Source organism: Phocoena sinus, chromosome 1, assembly GCF_008692025.1.
Source record: "Phocoena sinus isolate mPhoSin1 chromosome 1, mPhoSin1.pri, whole genome shotgun sequence".
NCBI lineage: Eukaryota > Metazoa > Chordata > Mammalia > Artiodactyla > Phocoenidae > Phocoena > Phocoena sinus.
In genome coordinates, this window is record NC_045763.1 from 160,215,831 (window position 1) to 160,236,306 (window position 20,476).

Sequence of the window (20,476 nt, forward strand, 5' to 3'; positions counted from 1 at the left end):
ATCCAAAATTTTATTAGTGGACCCATAAAATAGTTCTAATCAAAAATCACCCTCAAAAATACAATATTTTCTTATAAAAAATGTTATGTGCACCAAAGTAAAACAATTAAAATTTTCTTTCTATTGTTTGTCAAGACGTTAAAATAAGCAGACTAATTGTTCTTGATACCGCTTTCTGTATTTTAGTCACCTTCAGTCTATGTCTAATGTCATGTCAACGCTATTTTTCTTAAGGCTATTTTTTCTAGTATTATCTTAGAGCCACAGCATTTTTCTTCAGTTATCTAGCTGCCTACCCATATATTTATATATATATGTTTGTTAATGTATAAAACTATCTATGTATTTTGATAACTGCAGCTTCTATTTCTCTTGATAGAATATCACAGGCTGGTACAAAATTATTAAGAATTTATGGAACAACCAACTATAAATTCGTTTCAGTAAAATAAGTTTCTCAATTCAGTAAGAATATTCTGTGTTCAAGTTTCAGAAGATCTTCCTCCAAATCAATTTTGGAGCACAATTATAGAATTTTAAAATTTAATCTTTTATATTGTTTGTTTCTTGTTGTCTGATACTCATTTAGTTCCTCCCTTGCTTTTGCAGGGATGTATTTCACGTCCTCCCCGTTTGCAAGTTTTATTTTATTTAATAATTGCAGCTCTTTACAGGCTTCAGAGGCTGAGATCTCTGTGTTTCATTTGTTGAACACTTGATTATGGATTTATGACTTTATTTTGAACAAAGTGCAATCAAATTTAGAAGATCTGTTTCTAAAACTCCTATACTTTTTTGTAGGACACTTAGGTAGATTCATAAAGTATGTTTTGAAGTTAAAAACTGTCTGATGTCAGCAATTTCATATCATTTAAGCTAGTTCTTTAAAGTCGCAAACATTTCTCAAATCCAGTTGATGACAGGCAGCAAGAGAACTGCTTACTCCCTGATGAAGTCTGTTTTTATTTAACATAAGCTTTATCACAACGGTTTTGTAGTTCAGTTACTCCAGCTCTACATGTGTAAATTTTGCTGATTTTGACAATTATGGTTTGTATTTCTCTGGGTATAAATAGAACTGTCTTTGAGCACAGTTACGAATTATGTATGTGCAATAACCTGTCAGTTGCCTTTCAGCACAAATCTCTCCATTCGGTAGGAACGTTATGTCTTAACATGTGAACTCTGTTCACTGCATGTATCAAACACGTTGCAAGATGGGACCATGGAAGTAAAGAGTGAAGCTCTGCCCAACTCTTCCCATCTCATGTTTTAAAGTCCTAATAATAATACTTCGGTTTTTTTTTAAAAAAAGGAAAAATCCAGGAGAAAATAAACCAAATGGATGCAGGATAATAGGCATAAACTGCGACTCTTCTGGGCAAACCAGCACCTATGTCCAGCCTAATTACAGCCCTACAGACCAGGGGACATGTCTCATTTGTGTTTGCAATTCCAGAGCCAGCAGAGGGCCTCCCTGTATCCTAGGTTCTTTTTTTTTTTTTTATTGGCCGTGCTGCATGGAAGTGCAGAGTCTTCACCACTGGACTGCCAGGGAAGTCCCTATCCTGTGTTCTTAATACATGCTTGTTGGGTAAACTACCCAAAATAGCACATTTGTTTGCCTAAGACTTTCTGTGTATTAGTACAAAGGAATGAGGATGGGCAGTTTCTTTGTAACAAGACCCTCCAACATCCCAGCACACAGGGAGCTGCTTCCTCTGCTAAGACTTAACTGCAAGCAGATGACTCCTTATTGCTATTTTGGAACATCTTTTCTACAAGCCAAATGTATTGAACTCTGCAAGTTGGCTTTTTCAGTTCTTTTAACTCATACACCCTGTGAAACCTAACGTGTTTTTGCTTTTGAGACCTTCATGCTGTGTGGTATCAATCTAAGAAGAGTCCTGGGGTCGTAACAGAGACAACAATTGGCAGACTGACCTCACTTGACTTGGTCAGAGTCGTGACTGAAATCGAGGGCGTATCAGCGGTTCTGACTGTTCCTCTTTGCGGAACGTTGTTGTACACGTTTCTCAAGACAGGCCTGACAGTGACCTTGGTGTGAATGTCTTTTCTGTGATCTACCGTTGATGACTGTGAGCTGTGCATGCCTGAGTAGGCCGTGGCTTGTGTTCTAGAACACTTAGAGCGTCCGGAAGAGTCTCTCTTGCTGTACATCGGTGAGATTGTGAGTCTTGTACTGAGCACTTGACACCCGTTCTAATCCAAGGCAGTGTCATCTACCTTGGTTTTATTCTGACCATGGCTCCTATGAGGTAAAAAAAAAGGTAACACTTTGGAAGTTATGGAGGTAGGAAGCTGAGGGAGACTTCTTTTGATGGAGAAGTACCCACTAGACAGTTATTTAAATATTTATAGAAAGGCAACTCTCTGCTGTGCACTGTGTTAGACATGATCTCTGCCCATCTTATGCAGTTCTCCAAAAAAGCAGCCATCATTAGTGGCATTTGGACCATCCATCTAACCTGACCCACCAGGAGCCTTTCATAGCACTTTGGGAAAGCACTGAGATGTTTTGAAAATTAAAAACGTGAGGTCAGGGGGCAAAGAAGTGTCACAGGAAGTTGTGATCGATTCCTAATTTACAAGCCTCTTGTCACTGGCAGGACTTTGAGAAAGAGCTCAGTCAGGGATCTTGCAGGGATGACAGTGAATAGACTAAACTCAAACCACATTTATCCCATGTAAGGAATGAATAGCTGTTTGTGATTGAACTTACCAACTTAAAAGATTCAGAATTTGTGCTGCAGTAGCCCTTTTTTTTAAAAAACAAAATAAGTATCACTAGAAAACTCAAATGTTTCTTAATTCTTTTTCAAAAAATGCATAATTCTTTCATGTTTTTCATGTCATTCCCCAATAAGATTTCATGTATGAATTATGGCCTCTGTGTAACATCTTTCCTCAGACTTGGACCAGTAATGGAAACCATTCTTAAACTTAATTTCCTTTTAATTCCTTCCAATTACTAGGCACTGGTCTTTGTGCCAAGAGCCAATCCAGTTGGTACATTTTGTAAAGAGTGTGGAGTCATGTTTCTTTAAACCACATGTGATACCCAGAAGGCATTCTAACAGAGTTACCCTCATCAACGTCCTTAGAGTAAGTTATTCTTGATTTCAAAAGAAGTTTATCCCCAGGCAGTCCTTGGCACATGTGCTTAACAATAGTCTTTCAGGTTTTCCCCATCTGCTGACTGGTTAGTGGCCTGCAAGTAACAAGGACCGTATTGGATAAGTATCTTAAGCACAAAATAGCATAAGAAATCTTTGGTAACTCTTATCGGCAGGCTTATCGTAGGAACACCAAATATTGGAAGGCTTTTGAACCACAGATGCCAAAGAAAAATGTTAGTTAAAATCTAAGACTGATAAAGCGTTACCAAAAAATGATGCTTTTGTACATCAAAGGACACTATCAAGAGATTGAAAAACAACGCACGGGATGGGAGAAAATATTTGCAAATCATATATCTAATTTAGGATTAATATCCAGAGTATATAAAGAATTCCTACCGTTCAACAGCAAAAATCCAATTCAATTCAAAAACGGGCAAGAGACTTGAATAGATATTTCTCCAAAGAAGATATTACAAATGGCCAATAAACACATGAAAAGATGCTCTACATCATTAGTCGTTAGAGAAGTGCAAAGAAAACCCCAATGAACTATCACTTCACATCTGTTAGAAAGGCTGTTATCAAAAAATGGACTATCAGTATTGGCAAGGACGTGGAGAAATTGGAACCTTTGTGCACTGCTGGGGGAAATGTAAAATGGTACAGCCACTGTGGAAAACAGTTTGACAGTTCCTCAAAAAGTTAAATATAGAATTGCCATGTTATCCAGCACTTCCACTCCTATTTCCATAGACAAGAGTAAATAAAGTAAAGGTCATTCCAGGCCGAAACCTGGGATGAACACAGAAGCAGTAGAGGCACAAAAGTCCACACTTGTTCAGGGAGTAATGACTAGAGTGGGACGGCTAGAGTCCACAGTGCAGAAAGGCACCTCAGGGTATTCTGCAGCTTCTTCCTTACTAGGCTGCCCAAATCCAGCTTCAAAACCACCAGTTTGTCTTTATTGTCATCTTTTATATGGTAAGGAGGAAGCCTCCTAGACTATCAGTCAATGAAGTAGCAAACGGATCAGAACTATGGTCATGCTAGCGCACAGCCCACAGGGTGAGCACCCAAGGGCTCTCATCTCGGTGAGTAATGGACTTTGTGGCAATGATGCTTCACTCCTGCTCCTGGAACCACTTTCAGTATCCCCCACCTGAGACTTGGAAAGGCCACTGGTTAGGAGTAGGGAGCACAGTTTGGAAGCAGAGGGCACAAATAGCTCATCCTGACGTTGACAATCAGAATCTTGTTTTAAGCTCCATGCTGCTGCCTTCAAAGAAAAGCCATTGCACAGGAAGAGATATGAGCTTGAGATCACAGGAAGGACACATTGAATCATCTAATCCATCCTCCCAACTGGTCTGAATCCTTCCCGACAGGGGGATATCCTGTACCACTGGCTTCACGTAATGAGTCAGCTTCATGTCGCCTCTCTTGGAAGGTTGTTCTACAGCACAAGGGGTGCCCACTGATATGCAGTCTGACGGGCAGAGAGAGATTAGACTTCCCTTTCTTTTGTGTGCTCAAGATCAGAATACAGTCAAGTGAATGCAAATGAAATGACTGCTAGGGCTCCTATTTGCCTTTTCTCTGTTTATTTTATTTTGATAGAGAGAAAGCATGGAATTGGCTCAATTGAACTCTGGAGACTGGAAATAGTCACGATTGTAATGCAGTGTAATCGTCAAGCCCAGACTCCTTGTCTAATGTTATTTAACTTCTTTTTGGCCTTCCCAAGGAATGTGGTAGAAGAGGGGTCATCTGGGTTTCCAGTGTTGGAAAATAAAAGCCCTCTAATTCACCTAGTAGCCACATTGCTCTGTCATCTTAGTGTTTTGCTTAGAGAGTAGGTTAAAAAAGTAGATGAGACCCTTCCAGATGTTTCCCTGCCTTTTTTTGGTAAACACATTTCTTTTGAAAGAACTCTAAATACATTTGCAGATTTTCAAAGCCCAGTTTCTGCACAGTTCTAATAACCCTGAAGGGTGACCACAGACTGAGCTATAGAAAGAGGCACCATCGAAATGCCACATCAGACATAAGCTTCATGTAAGCTTCTTACCTGAAGTAAACAGTAAAACTCATGAAAAACCATAGGAAGGTTCTAAAGCTATAAGTTTATCACTAAGGCGATATAGGAGGCTTGGGGATGGTGTCGTGGGAAAGCAGTGGGGAAGATTTGAGTTCAGGTGCTAGGCGAAAATAGGATTTTATTATATCAAGAATTCCATTTGCAACTTTCATTTTCTTCTTGAGAATTCTTTGAGAATCCACGGAGAAGGAGGGCTGAGCAGAAATCAGGGCAGAAGCTCTGGGTTACCATGACAACATGACTCTTGACTCCATCTCTGTCACCCATCAGTGCCTTTCGGATTACTGTAGAGATCTCTGACATTGGAATTAACACATGCTCCTAAACCTGAGGATGATTTAAAGCTGAAGAATAGCAAAGTTTCTAAATAGTACAATGAGCTCATCTTTACTCAGAAGATGTGTAATTCTCATAATGCAACATAATTGAGGTATTTCCTTATCCCTCCCCCAGTAAAGCTGTCATAGACCACTGCAAAGGCTCTATAAAAAGTGACAAGGCTATAGAAATGTCTGTTGCAAAACATCGTAATTAATCGTAATGGCTTGGGCCAAATAAATTCTTAAAAGGAAGTAAAACTTCAGATAATGTGTAAAATGTCAGAGTAGTATTTACATTCTAAATTGCAGTAACAATCTAAACATTATTATTACTCCTAATCTGGTCCTGCAGATGGATTAAAAACTGAGCATGTATCTGTACAGACCAGTCTTCAGAGTTCACTAAATGCTTAATGAACCATTAAGCACCCCTTTATAGTATCTCAAACTTCATTAGCATACTCAATTATTGGTAGCCTGTTAATTCAGGGGAAACCTGTGGACCTATTATTTTCTATTTGTCCATAAGGGCTACTGAGTTGCCTTCTAAGTTATTGTTTTTGTTTTGTTTTGTTTTTCATCAAAGGGATGACATTCCTAGCTCTTGATTATGCTAACGTAAGTAAAACTAAATAGAGGATCTTTCCCTTTCTGTCCCGGAGCTAATAAGTCATGAACATTGTTTGAATTACTGTGAAGAAAGATCAAAATAAAAAGAAAGATCAAAATAAAAGCATAGCTCTTGCCCTCAAGGACCTTGCTGAAAAGAGCTACCTGGAATTAACCAAACTGTGAGGTTTGAGGGCACAGTCCTTGGACTGCCAAGTCTGCCCAAGACTTCTGACACCAACTGCAAGGAGTTAGGGTCCAACTACAAAATTAGAGGAAGAATCCAGAGAAGACTACTCTCACTTCTGACACCAGCTACAAGTTTAGAGGGTTCCCAAAATCACCTTCAGGTTTGGTAATTCACTAGAAGGACTCAGAGACTCACTGAAAGTACTCACAGCTACGTCTTATTATAGAGAAAGGATCCAGATTAAAATCATCCAAAGGAAGAGATGCAGAGGGCAGAGTTTGGGAGGGTTCCAAACATGAAGCTTCCATTGTCTTCTGTGGAGACAGAGTGTGTTACCCTCCCATTGTCGATGTGTGACAATATACAGTGAGCTTTGCTGTGCAGAGTTTTAACTGGGGCTTCATTACGTAGACATGATTGATTGATTGATTTCCAACTTGGTTGAACTTGGTCTCTAGGTTGACACATGACCCAAAGCCACTGACCTAAATCACGTAGTTGATCTTTCTGGCATGGCCACCTCCTACCCTAAGACTATTGAGTGTGGCCCTATGATCTCCTGTGGCCAGTCCCCACCCTACACAAAGATACCCCCAGCAGATACAATACAGATTACTTCCCAGAAGCTGAGGGCAAAGGCTAGAGCTCTTCGAGCAAGGCCATATTCTTGACTATACAGGAGTCAAGACAAGTCTGAGTGAAGAGGAAGTACTAAATTATGTGGTAGGTAGAGAGGGGCTTAGTGGAGCTTGGATGACCAACCAACTATTTGAAGAGCAATGGAAGCAACATGGACTATTCCCAAGCAAGAGAACTTTTAAGGAGGACCTGATAAATGTCTTTCAAAATGTGAAGGGCCAGTGTGTGCAAAAGGATTATTCTTTTTGCACACCCTGTGTGCCCCTAGAAAACAGAGTTGAGTGTCTGTGGGTTAGAAGTATAAGGAAGATATAAGTTCAATATAAGAAAGAGCTTTCTAATAATTGAGGCTATTCAAAAATATTACACAGGCTGCCTGGGAGATGGTAAGTTTTCAGTCATTAAGAATATTCTGGCTGAAAGCAGATCACCTGTAACAGTGGCAGTCCTGTTTTAGTAAATGCAGTGACCCCTAAGAATCCTTTCAACTCTAATACTCTTGGTTCTAAAAAATTATTTTTCTATTTTTTCTTTTATTCTCAATTAAGAATTTTTATTGAAGTATAAATGACATGACATTATATTAGTTTCAGGTGTACAACATAATGATTCAATATTTGTATATATTGCAAAATGATCACCATAATAATTCTAGTTAACATCTGCCACCATAAGTTAAAAAATGTTTTTTTTCTTGTGATAAGAACTTTTAATATTTACTCTCAGCAACTTTCAAATATGCAATACAGTATTATTACTAATTATAGTCACTGTGCCATACATTACATCCCCATAACTTATTTATTTTATAACTGGAAGTTTGTACCTATCTTTCAACCTTGTACCGTAGAATCAGTGGACTTTCTATATTGTGATTCTAATTACATGAATTATCTTTAAGATGTCTTATGTTATTATACCTGAGTGCTACAGCCTTCAAATGAATGTACGTTTTCCTGAGCAGAACTTAGATCTAGAATACCAAGAGTAATTCACATTCTAGTAATTGAGTGATCAACGACTAGACCAGGATGGAAATTTTTTCTTGCTCTAGATAAGAAGGAATGAATTGTTAAGCAAAAGAATAATATAAGAAAGTTTTCATGAAACACATTTACTGTATATAAGTGAACCCGTATTTTATAGCCACTTCAATAATTGCAAATGTATCTCAAGTGAGATCAAAGCAGATTAATTAGGATTTTAACTTGAAACCTTCTGTCAGCTATAAACTCAAGTTACATTATAAACTTCTTTTGAAATATTCTGAGTCTATTCCCTGTTTACAGCTGGTCTTTCTCATGAAGTGGGCTGAATTAATGTGAATTTTATCTTATTCAGATAAACAGAACACTGATATCCAAGATCAAATGGATTCATGTAGCCCAAATTTCCTTAGATTTCATCTTCCTATGGGTACAGGGGTAAATGAGTAAAGTCATAACTCAGACTTCCTTGGCCCCAACCCGTTCCCTACAGTTTAAACCCTCTAGTTTATGTAAACTGTCTTTCTATCCAGATCCTTTCCGATGTCCCTTAGGGAGCTCTCGTGAATGCTCAACATGTAGTCCTGCTGGGGGCAACTCCTGCTTCACCTAGAATAGAGGCCCCTGTTGGGCACCATCACCACTCTCCTGCCTCCCACTGGGTACAGCCACCAAAGTTGTCAAGCCACCACGGTGCCAGCCCTGGATAAACAGGATGGCATGGGGAGAACGCATCTCTCCCATGTATTGCCCTGCATCAGAGGTGTCCCCAAATGGTGCTGTTTGTGCTAAGGGTTCTATAGTCTTTACTAAAGAGCTCCATGAGAGAGAACAGTTAGGTTAACCTTGACCACTCGTAGGACCTCCACCAAGAGGTGGTCTTGGGTTGGGTAAGGCGTGAACTCATACCAGGTAGCATATCAGTCAGATCACAAAGGCTGGTCCTTCGGCTGGCAGTGGGTGGTTCTCTTCCGGGTCCTCTTCTAAGCTGTCCTCTGATGAGCTGTCTCATCACCTCCCACGCTGCTGCATGCCAGTGCTGGCAGAGGCACCTCCAACACACGTGCCAGACACAGGCAGCTATTTTTGCCAGTACTTTATTCTGCAAGCCAGAGTTACTCTCATTGGAAGACCTGAGAACCATGCTTCTCTATCAGGGTTGCCAGGATTACGCACCCTCCTTCCCAGCATCCCACAGCACAGACCTGCTTATGCCATTTGCAGTACAAATGGAGTAATATCTGAAGCTGAGCAGAAAGCCCTTTAACTTCATGAACTCCTTTTGAAAATGCCATTAGGATAGCTTGGCCTGTACCAAGGTTTGGGCTGTTCTCTAGTACCAGAAACCAGAAAATTCATGTCCTAAAATGTTGGCATCTTGAGGGGAAACATTGCTGAGAAAAGGCCACTCCTGCAGAGCAGACAGCTTCCCAAGCAAGGAGGCGTGTAAAGTCTTCTCCCAAACATGTGAATGTCTGTGACACAATCATGAACAGGGCACCACCAATCCCTTACAAATAAATAAACGCAAGGGAAGTGATTTTTCCCTTGTGGATGTATGTATTTCAGTGTCACAACTCAGTAGTGTCACAAGTAAACATACTTGCTTGGACCTAGAAGACAGACAGAGGCATGAGAGTTCGCCCTCACCCAGGGGCCCTGGTGGCTCAGTCTGCCCTCTGCACAATGCTTTCTAATGAGAGAGAAAGAACCGCACTGATCTTGCACACCTTGGCCAGGAGCAATGGGCCGTAGATGCTGGTGTCTTAGGACCCTTGGCCCCAGACCTTGGGCTGGTCTCCAGAGGACAATGGTGACCCTTCAGGCAATAGTCTAAGAGGATGTTCACAGACCAATAGGATGTGAATGGAAGGAGACAGGGTCAGTGGGAGAAAGGTGTAGAGTAGCGAAAAACTAGGCCAAGTTCATGATTTTAGCCTAGCTCTGGTCCTTCTTTTCCTTTCTGTCTTTGTTCCTTTTCACTCTCTTCTCCTCTGGTGATCAATGGGTAGATGCAGGGGCCTGGTGTTGGGGGGCTAAGGCTGGGAGATCAGAACTCTTAGAGCTGGCTTGATCCCTGGCAACTCTTGCCCAGCATCTCAAGCTCTCTGGTCTGGGGCTCTACAATATAGTCTGGCAGTTCACAGGTAAAGTGGGTAGAAAATGGGATAGGTACGAGAATGCAGTGTAGTTTCCAGGGTCATATCCTAACACCATGTGAGCGATACCAACATTTCTGGGCATGTAAACATTGGTTGTTACTTGATCTGAATACCTGACACCTGTAAGAAATTCACTGTGTGGTTACCATTCTTGAATGCCAATGGTGCATTGCTTAAAAATAAACAAGCCCTGTCTCCCTTTTCTAAAAAAAGAGCATGCTTGTGTGTATGCCTGGGTGGACGCATGTGTGTGTGTTATGATTTATACGTCTGTGCCCACAGGAATCTCTCTTGCAAATTGTTCTGGAGATTAATAGTTTTCTAGATTAACTAAGCTCCTTTCCTTTCATTTTATTAAGAATAACAGAACTCATCTTGCTTTCTTCGTGCCCTCATTGTTTTTGCATTAAAGGAGGCACATTTTGACAACAGAACCCATGTCTGTAAGTGGACATTTATGGTTCTCTCTCCAAGAAGCCAGCCTTGAGGAAGAGCCATCCCATTGGTGCTGTAATTGGGTTGCCCAACCTGGCGATTCAGAGCTCACTACTTTTTTCTCCTTCAAAAGAACATGGTCCGTAGACGCCTTTCTTTCTACTTCCAGAGTTCTTCACCTCCTTCCTGGGGAAGAAATATATTTAACAGCTCTCATGAAAGGAATGGCTTTTTCTTATGAAATTACCTGGCCAACATTGCAAATGTGTGACTTTGCACATCTCATTTCACTGGTGCCCGGTACCAGATTACCAGTTGAGAGAGTTTCCCAGCTCTCGGGGTCAGAGAACAAGGAGCTAGAGATTCCAGACTGTCCTTTCAGAAAGGAATTTAGAATTCTGTTGGGGTGTTTGGGGACCTCAAGCTCATACATCCCTGGATGCCTGCTACGTAGGAGAATCCCAGCCAAGGAGACGGAACCACACTATAACCATCAAGGTCTGGGTGTTCTCTAGCCATCAGGGAGTTAACAGTGATAGGTGGAGGACACCCCGCAGCCTTGAGGGTCTTTCCTTAGCATGGCTGTTTCAGAATTGTTCTTCTGTCGTTAGCTTTAATGGATGGTATGTGTGTTTACATATGTGTCTCCCTCCCTGGATAGTGGGCTGCTTGAGGTCCTTCTAGGCTCTCTGCCTTGCACGTTCTCAGCGTCTGCAGGGTGGCTTCCGGATGGTCGGAACTCACCAAATGCTTCTTGAGTGAGCCACTATTGGACATTCATGAGTTAAACAACGTTGAAGAGGGTGAGCAACCTCACAGCCCCCTTGAGAAGGACAGGCTCTGCATCACATAGGAAATGACTGGGCAAGTTACCGGTAACTGTGTCCTGATGGTCAAGTGATTCTAAAGCCAGCATTTGTTCCTCTGCCTGTTCCATGCTGCTGACTTAAAGCTCTCCTTCATGAAACATCTGAACGCGAGAGAAAGACAACACAGACAACTATCAAATCAGAACAGATTATTGAATAGTAGGAAATTAAGAACACACCTTTGCGCTCTGTGTGTAACTCTTTGGCACTCTGTATAAAATGAAACCACCTTATGTCATTACTCTACAGCACGCGTCAATGGACTTTTCTGTAAGGGACAGATAGCAAATATCTGTGCTTTAGGGGGCCATATGGACTCTGTCACAACTACTCCAGCCTCTGCTGTTGTAGCATGAAAAGGCAGCCATAGACAATATGTTAAAAAAATTGGTGTGGCTGTGTCCCAATAAAACTTTGTTTAGCAGATACAGGCAGCGGTCAGATTTGGCCTACAGGCCTTAGTTTGTCAGCCCCTGTCCTAGGGTACTACATTCTCTTTCATTCTCTTAGTAAAATTAATATTATTAATTAAATTTACTCATTATGGCCATTTTTTGGTGTCCTCTTGCTCTAATAAAAGGTTGACTTATTTTAAAAAGTAAGACATTTTCCAAAAATCATTTTAAAAGGTGTGTACCGTTGGGGGTGGGAGTGGAGGGGGAATATGTGTGCATAGAACATGGCTGCCTGAAAAAACGGCATGGTTCTTCCCAGACCCCAGTCAGCTCTGCTCCGTCACCAGTGCTTTCCTCTCCCACCCAACCTATCTCTCCCACACGGCCCCCGAGTCTAAATCCTCGTCCAGCCCGGCCCTGAGGCTCAGTGGCAAGCAGCTCTGCACCTGTGCTCTCCTCTTCCTCTAGCCTCAGTCTGCGTGCAGAGTGCAAACTGAGTTTGTGCTGACCACTGCCCTAGAAACTCTTTTGAACCTTTTTAGTTTCCTCCCAAAGACACTGAGTTAAACCTACAGTTTGCAGCCTTTAGTACCTTGTCCGTTCTTTCACCTTCCCTCCCCAACTTAATTGTCTTTGTTCCAAGTTAAAGGATCATGAAGAGGTGGAAAAAACCAAAGCTTTATAGCCACCATCTTTCACTCCCATAAGGTATGTTTTAGAGTCTAGAGAGGCCCACATGAAACAGTCTTGCCGGCAGTTTTACTGGCTTTCCAAAGGAGAGCTAAAATGCTGGTTGCCAAGCAACACACATGCCCTGGCTTCTTCCAACAATGTGGACTTAAAAAAATAAAACTGTCCTATGATTGACTCATGAATGGGGAAACATGTGGAAATACACAGGGCAAACAATTTGATATAACAGTGCTATATCTGTTTATTCTGTCTTTGGTATCGTTTCCTGAAGACTTTACGGGGTCACATGGAGAAATAAGTGGGGTGTACCTTCAGCAGGGTGCAACTGATGAACAAGACGTATCATTAGGAAAGTCATCGTACCGTCAGTCCTTGGAATCATTTGCAGATTCCATGTTGTGAATTATGTTCAAAATCCATACTTTTACCATAATTTGCAGACATGCTTAGTAGCAAAAACTCTGAGCCACCCAATGCACATGTTCCCAGCTGAAACTGGACAAGGCAACAGCCCTGCCTTCTTGTTTCACTGCTCTTCATGCGAACAAGGGTCCTTTTTGCAGTCTATTTAGGGACACATGTTTTTAGTATTTCTGTGCTTTTTTCGTGATCTCACTGTTTAAAGTAGGCCCCTAGGTGTAGTGCTGCAGTGCTGTCTAGTGTTCTTTAGTGCAAGAAGGCTGTGATGTACCTTACAGAGAAAATATATGTGTTAGAGAAGTTTCATTCAGACATATTATAGTGCTGTTGGTGTGAGTTCAGTGTTAATGAATCAACAATATGGCACATCCAGAAAAAGGAAGAGGAAATTCACCGATGTATATCAGACTGCTCTGGAAAGTACTCAGGTTACGTCTAAAGTGCATAATGAAGCTGTAGAAACGGGCTGTATTTGTGGATTCACAATATGACCAGTTTCTTTTTAAAAAGCATAGTGGAAAATACCATAAGGCTTAAAGCCCAAGAAATTTATGGTCATGTTATCCAGGGTCAGGGAAATGTTCAACCCTTCTCAGCTCGTGTTTTATTATATAGAAAGTACATATAATTCATTATTTATAAGGAATAGAAATTAAGGTGTCTTTAAACAGATATGCACATAAAACAAGATTATGTATTGATCCATTGATGAAATATTGTGACCAGAGGATCTCAGGAACCTAAAATCATGTATTTCCTCTAGGAGCATGGCTCAGCATTCAGTAATTCAGTGTTCATGGAGACTTAACAAAAATAACTATCATGAATGATAAGAATTAACCATATATGATCACAACTTAACCCTAATAGAATCTATCTTCCACTTCCCATATGGAAGACAAAGTCCTAATCTCATCCAGGTGCAGTGTCTCTGCTGAGAATGTGTGCCAGGAATGGGACTTGACTTCCCCATCTGGTCATCAGCTCTGGTGATGTCCATGATATTCCTGACAGACATTTTGAAGGAAGTTAAATGTTTAGAGCCCGGAGCTAGGGCTGGAGGTCTCTTCCTCCACACCCCACTTACCTTTCTGTCCAAGTCAGTTCAGGCTGCTATAACAGAATACCATAGACTGAGGGGCTTAGGTAACAGTCATTTATTTCTCACAGTTCTGGAGGCTGGGAATCCAAGATTAAGGTGCTAGCGGATTTGTGTCTGGTGAGGGCCCGCTTCCTGGCTCACAGGCAGCTGTCTTCTCACTGTGTCCTCACATAGCAGAAGGGACAAGGAAACTCTCCAGGGTCTTTTTTATAAGGGCACTAATTCCACTCATGTGGGCTCCACCCTCATGACCTAATCACCTCCCCCAAGGTCCGACTTCCAGATACCATCACTTGGGGCGTTAGGTTTCAACACATGAATTTGGAGGACACATAAACATTCAGTCCATAGCACTCTCCTTCCATCACTTTTATCACTGATTATTTTGCTCGAAGCGAAACCCTGATATATTTTTAAATTGCCCTGGCACTGAGCCATAGTGAGCCCAGTATCCCTGAACTGACACCTTAATTGGTCCCAGACGGAAAGGGAAAACTATTGCTCTTACACCAGTCTTTCCTCCCTGAAGGCCTGATGCAGGTCACATGTGAAGTGGTTTCCTGTCTCCAAGGTCTAATCTCTGCTGACAGCGGCCTACATGTCACACTGAGTCTCCTGAGCTGGACAGTCTCTCTCCAGAGAGCTGAGTTGGCGGGGTGGGGGGGAAAGGAGGGGATGTCTGGCTAAGAGTCTGATGCAGACACGGGCGTGAGGACAAACCCCTCTCATCTGGCAAAATAAACTCAACACGGGGCATGGGAAGCAAAGAGTCTCCCTCAGCCTTTGGGATCAGGGGAGTCTCCAGAGATGAAGTGACATTTGGCAGCAGGTAAGATGATGACGTAAGCAGAAGCCTCTTAAAAGCAAGGCAGGAAGAATGTTGGGACAAGTATAGGAATGGAAAAACATGACCCGTTCCTCCAGACCACTTTTTAAAGAGCCTAGAAACACCATCTGTAAACTCCTGGGCCTCGTTATCACCCCTCAGGGCACTGGCCCCACGCAGCACCTGCAAAGTCCCCAGAGGAGTCCCTTCTAGAAAGTTCTGCTTTCTGTTGCTGATTGAGTGAGTGCTCGGGCCTATGTCTGTGTGTCCCCAGTAATAATCAGGAATATGAATACATTTTCCTTCATCACTACCGTGTGCAGATAGGGGTTAAGAGACAATGGCAATAAAGTGGGTGCAACTCCTTGGCAAAAGAAACCTTGTATGTATTACAAACCCAGAGATCTTCAATACAAGTTCACGGCTGGGGAACTGCTCTTTGTGGTGGGGATTGCCTGGTGCAGAAACTTGCAAAGAAGGGCCGGGTGTGCAGCTAGCACGCCGAATCACCGATCACAGAGCTGTTCTCTCTCCGTCCCTTCCTCTCATTTCTATTCCCAGGTCTCATTACGTGCAATGTCATATGCACACACGCCGACACACAGGAATACCCCATCACAGCCAGGACGGTGGTGCCAGGGGAGGTGTTTTGCATGAATTCCATCCTTGGGGTTGGAAGCACTTGCTCAGCTGTCAACTACAAATAGCCTCGTGTAGAAGATGCCATTTTAAAAACGGGGAAAAAAAAAAACCCACTGCCCACAACAAGCCACGTAGGGGCCTGAAGCCCTTCCCTGACAGCCAAAGTGAAGCACAGCCCGCTAATGCAGCCTTAATTCACTTTGTTGGCAGAGAAAGCAAGCTCACCATGCTACTGCGGGAGTCCCTGGGGAACGTGAACTGCCGCACGACCATGATCGCTCACATCTCGGCCGCCGCCGGGAACTATGCCGAAACCCTGTCCACCATCCAGCTTGCCTCGAGAGTGTTGAGGATGAAGAAAAAGAAAACGAAGGTAAGGAGCTTGCAGGGGGTGCGGGTGGCTGAAGGAGCTTTCGTAGCCCTGCCCTGGAACTGAGTCAGAAAGAGTCAAATCAATATTTCGAATCCCCCAGCACCAGGGGCGTGGTGAGTGTGGCTGGCTGCCGCTGGCCCGGCTCAGCAACCACCTTGGGGCAGGAGCCCCTTCTGGCCGATACTGAAGTCACTTCCCCTCCGCACCGCTGGTGCTTTCCTCGGTCATCCAGCCTGGACGCCTAACAGGGAGTACTTGGTCCACTTTAGATAGTTTAAATGGATTGCTACTTTGAAAATGTTGAGAGGGACGGGAACTATTCAGAGTTTATCTCTTGCCTACCTTGGTCCTTCAACTGACTGACCCCTCCTTGCTCAGGTGGCCCTACTTCCCTTGCATTTCCAGGAGGCATTCTCGGGCTGCTGGGTGTTGTCATGTTAATTCAATGGTTTCTGGTTGATGCAGAGTCTGCTAGAAACCACTGGGCTCGTTTTCTCAGGCCGAGGCAAAGCCAGGACAGTGGTGGTGTGACAAGAACGTTTGAGAAAATAATCATGATTGTGGTCACTCTGGTCCATAGCCAGCTGGTGATTTGTGGGGGGCTTTCCTTTTTGTATCTTTCTTTTTTTTTTTTTGGTCAAAAACACATCTTTCCAGTGTTCCGTGGCACAAGTTGTCACAAATGGTTTGGGTGTGCCAACTGGTGACCCCTCCTCAGTCCTTAGGCAGTCAGATGGGACCTGGGCGGGTCACCCCGTTTCATGAGCAGCCTCTGCTTCCCCAGTGCACCTCACAGGGGTTATCCTTCGAGTATGAGGCCGTGACGTGCATAGCTTGGGTGCCTGGCCTGGCACACCCCCGGTAACAGCCCAGAAGCAGGGAGGCCCACTGGGGTCTGGATGGCCTGTATAGAGCCAGTGGCCTCTACCAGTTGCCCCATGAAGTCAGGGTCCCTGGGAGGGCTGTCTTGGAAGGGCGGCCCACACTAACGGTTCCCCTCTCACTCACAGTACACGTCGAGCTCCTCCGGGGGAGAGAGCTCCTGTGAGGAAGGCAGAATGCGCAGGCCCACCCAGCTGAGACCCTTCCACGCCAGGGCCGCCGTGGAGTCGGACTTCCCGATCCCTCACCTGTCCAGCGACCCCGACTACTCCTCCAGCAGCGAGCAGTCCTGCGACACGGTCATCTACATTGGGCCAAATGGCACGGCCCTCTCTGACAAGGAGCTCACCGACAACGAGGGGCCTCCAGATTTTGTCCCTATCGTGCCGGCCCTGCAGAAGGCGGCCAGGGGTGACAGCCGGTCCACGGAGGCCGGAGAGGCCGCGGCCAGCAAATCGGAAAGGGACTGCTTGAAGTGCAACACGTTCGCCGAGCTGCAGGAGAGGCTAGATTGCATTGACGGCAGCGAGGAGTCCAGCACGTTCCCTTTCGAAGAGCTGCCGGCCCAGTTTGGGGCACAGCCCGCGAGCAAGAGTGTCCCGCTAAGCCAAGTAGCTGGGGCAAGCCCACTCTGTGAGTCTGATAAGGAAGATGATGGGTCAGATGGCCAGCTGACAGCCAGAGAAGGCAGTGAGCCCCCGGGCTCCAAGGTGCAGGGGAATCACTCCCCGGTCCCTGCTGCATGGCTCACCAACAGCCCCACCCCTGCCTCACCCAGAAGCATCCCGGGCAGCAGCAGCCAGCACGGTTCTTCCCAGCTTGTGCAGAGCCCCAGCCTCCAGAGCAGCCGGGAAAGCCTGAACTCCTGTGGCTTTGTAGAAGGCAAGCCCAGGCCTATGGGCTCCCCCAGGCTGGGCATCGCCAGCCTGTCCAAGACCTCAGAGTACAAGCCGGCCAGCTCTCCTTCCCACAGGTGCAAAGTCTACACCCAGAAGGGTGTCCTGCCTTCTCCCGCCCCCCTGCCCACCTTCAGCAAGGATGCGGGCGTGGTATCTAGTGAGTCCCTGCTGCAGCCCGAGGTACGTACCCCCCCGGTCGGAATGAGCCCCCAGGTTTTGAAGAAATCCATGTCTACCGGGAGTGAAGGGTTCCCAGAAACCCCTGTGGACGCCGAACATCAGGCAGCCCCTTCTGCAGATGCCAAGAGGGAGATACGGAGCACCACGATGGTGACGGTGCAGCAGCCCCTGGAGCTGAACGGTGAAGACGAGCTGGTGTTCACGCTGGTGGAGGAGCTGACCATCAGCGGGGTCCTGGGCGGCGGCCGCCCCACCAGCATCATCAGCTTCAACAGCGACTGCTCGGTGCAGGCCTTGGCCTCGGGCTCCAGGCCCGTCAGCATCATCGGCAGCGTCAGCGAGGACCTCGAGTGCTACTCAAACGTGGCTCCCGTCTCCGAGGTCAGCATCACGCAGTTCTTGCCCCTCCCGAAACTCAACCTGGATGAGAAGGCCCGGGAGACAGGGAGCAGGCGTTCCTCCATCAGCTCCTGGCTGAGTGAGATGAGCACAGGCAGTGACAGCGAGCCGCCCTGCCACAGTTTCATAGCCCAGACGTGTTTCGGGCACGGGGAAGCAATGGCAGATCCTCCGGCCTCGGAGTTCGTCAGCGGCATGCAGAACACCGCTGTGGTGTGCCGAGAGAAACCCAAGGAGGGCCCCGACAGTTTGCTCATCTTGTCGGAAATGGGGGACGACTCCTTCAACAAAGCAACCCCCATCAAAGGCTGCAAGATATCCACGCTGGGCAAAGCCATGGTCACCATCTCTAATACGGCCAGCCTGAGCAACTGCGAAGGGTACATCCCCATGAAGACCAACATTACGGTTTACCCCTGCATCGCCGTGAGCCCCCGGAACGTCCAAGAGCCCGAGGCGTCCCTTGCCACCGTCAGCTCAGTCCCCAAAGCAGCCCGGTCTCAGGAGAGCAAGGAAAGTGGTGCAAAGAAAGAGATGAAATTTGAGGACCCCTGGCTGAAACGAGAAGAGGAGGTAAAAAAAGAGAATGCCTATCCCCACGAAGCAGGGATGAGGCACGAGACTGCCCCAGGCCCCCCAAAGCCCGAGGCCAGAGCGGAACAGGACAGGAAGGCCAGCCCCAGCGACGGGCTCAGCAGCAGCAGCGGTGAGGTATCTGCCTCCCCCGTGGCCGACAACTTCAGGAGGGTTGTGGACGGCTGTGAGACGGCCCTGCCCAGTGTGGCTGCCCAGAGCCCTGTGCATCTCAACAAAAGCCTGAAGTCCAGCAGCCTTCCCAGGGCTTTTCAGAAAGCCAGCCGGCAGGAGGAACCGGACAGCCTCTTCTCCCACTGCCCTGCCGAGACCAACGGCATCGGCCCGGCTTCCAGCACCCAGCCCTCCAAGGCCACCCTGGAGAGGAAGGTGGCGTCACCCAAGCACTGTGTCCTGGCTCGGCCCAAAGGGACTCCCCCGCTGCCCCCTGTCCGAAAGTCCAGCTTGGACCAGAAGAACCGGGCCAGCCCCCAGCACAGCTCCTGCAGCAGCAACTCCAGCAGCCCCTTGAACCAACCGGCGCCCTTCGCGGCCAGCTTCCCGGACGAGCCCAGCGGCAAGACGAAGGATGCCGGCGGCAGCTGCAGCAGCAAGCTCTTCGGTGCCAAACTGGAGCAGCTGGCCAGCAGGACCAACTCTCTCGGCAGGACAACAGTCAGCCACTACGAATGCCTCTCGCTGGAGAGGGCCGAGAGCCTGTCCTCCGTGAGCTCCAGGCTGCACGCGGGGAAGGACAGCACCATGCCCCGCACGGGGAGGAGCCCGGGCCGCAGCGCCGGGGCCTCGCCCACCAACCCGGGACCCGCGCAGTCGGCCGGGGCCTCGCCCAAGGCCAGCCAGTCCAAGATCTCCGCCGTGAGCAAGCTGCTCCTGGCCAGCCCCAAGGCCCGCAGCCTGTCCACCTCCACCACCAAGACCCTGAGCTTCTCCACCAAGTCCCTGCCGCAGGCGGTGGGCCAGAGCTCCGGCCCGCCCCCCGGCGGGAAGCACATGTCCTGGTCCACCCAATCGCTGAGCCGGAGCCGGGGCTCGGGCCTGGCGTCCAAGCTGCCGCTGCGGGCGGTGAACGGACGCATCTCGGAGCTGCTGCAGGGCGGCGCGGGGCCCCGGGGGCCGCCGGGGCGCGCGGGGCCCGAGGCGGAGGAGCGCGCGGCCACCGCCGACGAGCGCCCGCCACCCGCCGTCCCGCTGCCCTCGCCCTACAGCAAGATCACGCCGCCGCGCAGGCCCCACCGCTGCAGCAGCGGCCACGGCAGCGACAACAGCAGCGTGCTGAGCGGCGAGCTGCCGCCTGCCATGGGCAAGACGGCGCTCTTCTACCACAGCGGCGGCAGCAGCGGCTACGAGAGCATGATGCGCGACAGCGAGGCCACCGGCAGCGCGTCGTCCGCCCAGGACTCCATGAGCGAGAACAGCAGCTCCGTGGGCGGGCGCTGCCGCAGCCTCAAAGCCCCGAAGAAGCGTGCCAACTCAGGTAGGCTCGGGCCCGGGCATCGACGGGCGGAGGGCGGGCCCCAGGACTCGGGGATGGGTGCCCCTGTCCCCAACCGCCTGTCACCTGCTGGGGACAGAGCCACGGAGGGCTTCACTGTCACACCACAGGCAAGTGCAGACTCTGGA

At 46.8% G+C, this 20,476-nt stretch overlaps 1 protein-coding gene across 1 annotated transcript in view; it reads left to right on the forward strand.

Annotated features, from left to right (window-relative positions):
* The window catches only part of KIF26B (kinesin family member 26B), a 494,415-nt gene that overhangs the window by 448,719 nt on the left and 25,220 nt on the right, over positions 1-20,476 (forward strand). Inside the window, 2 exon segments of the mRNA XM_032648317.1 lie at positions 15,740-15,902; positions 16,913-20,330. Coding sequence (XP_032504208.1) covers positions 15,740-15,902; positions 16,913-20,330 — 3,581 coding nt within the window.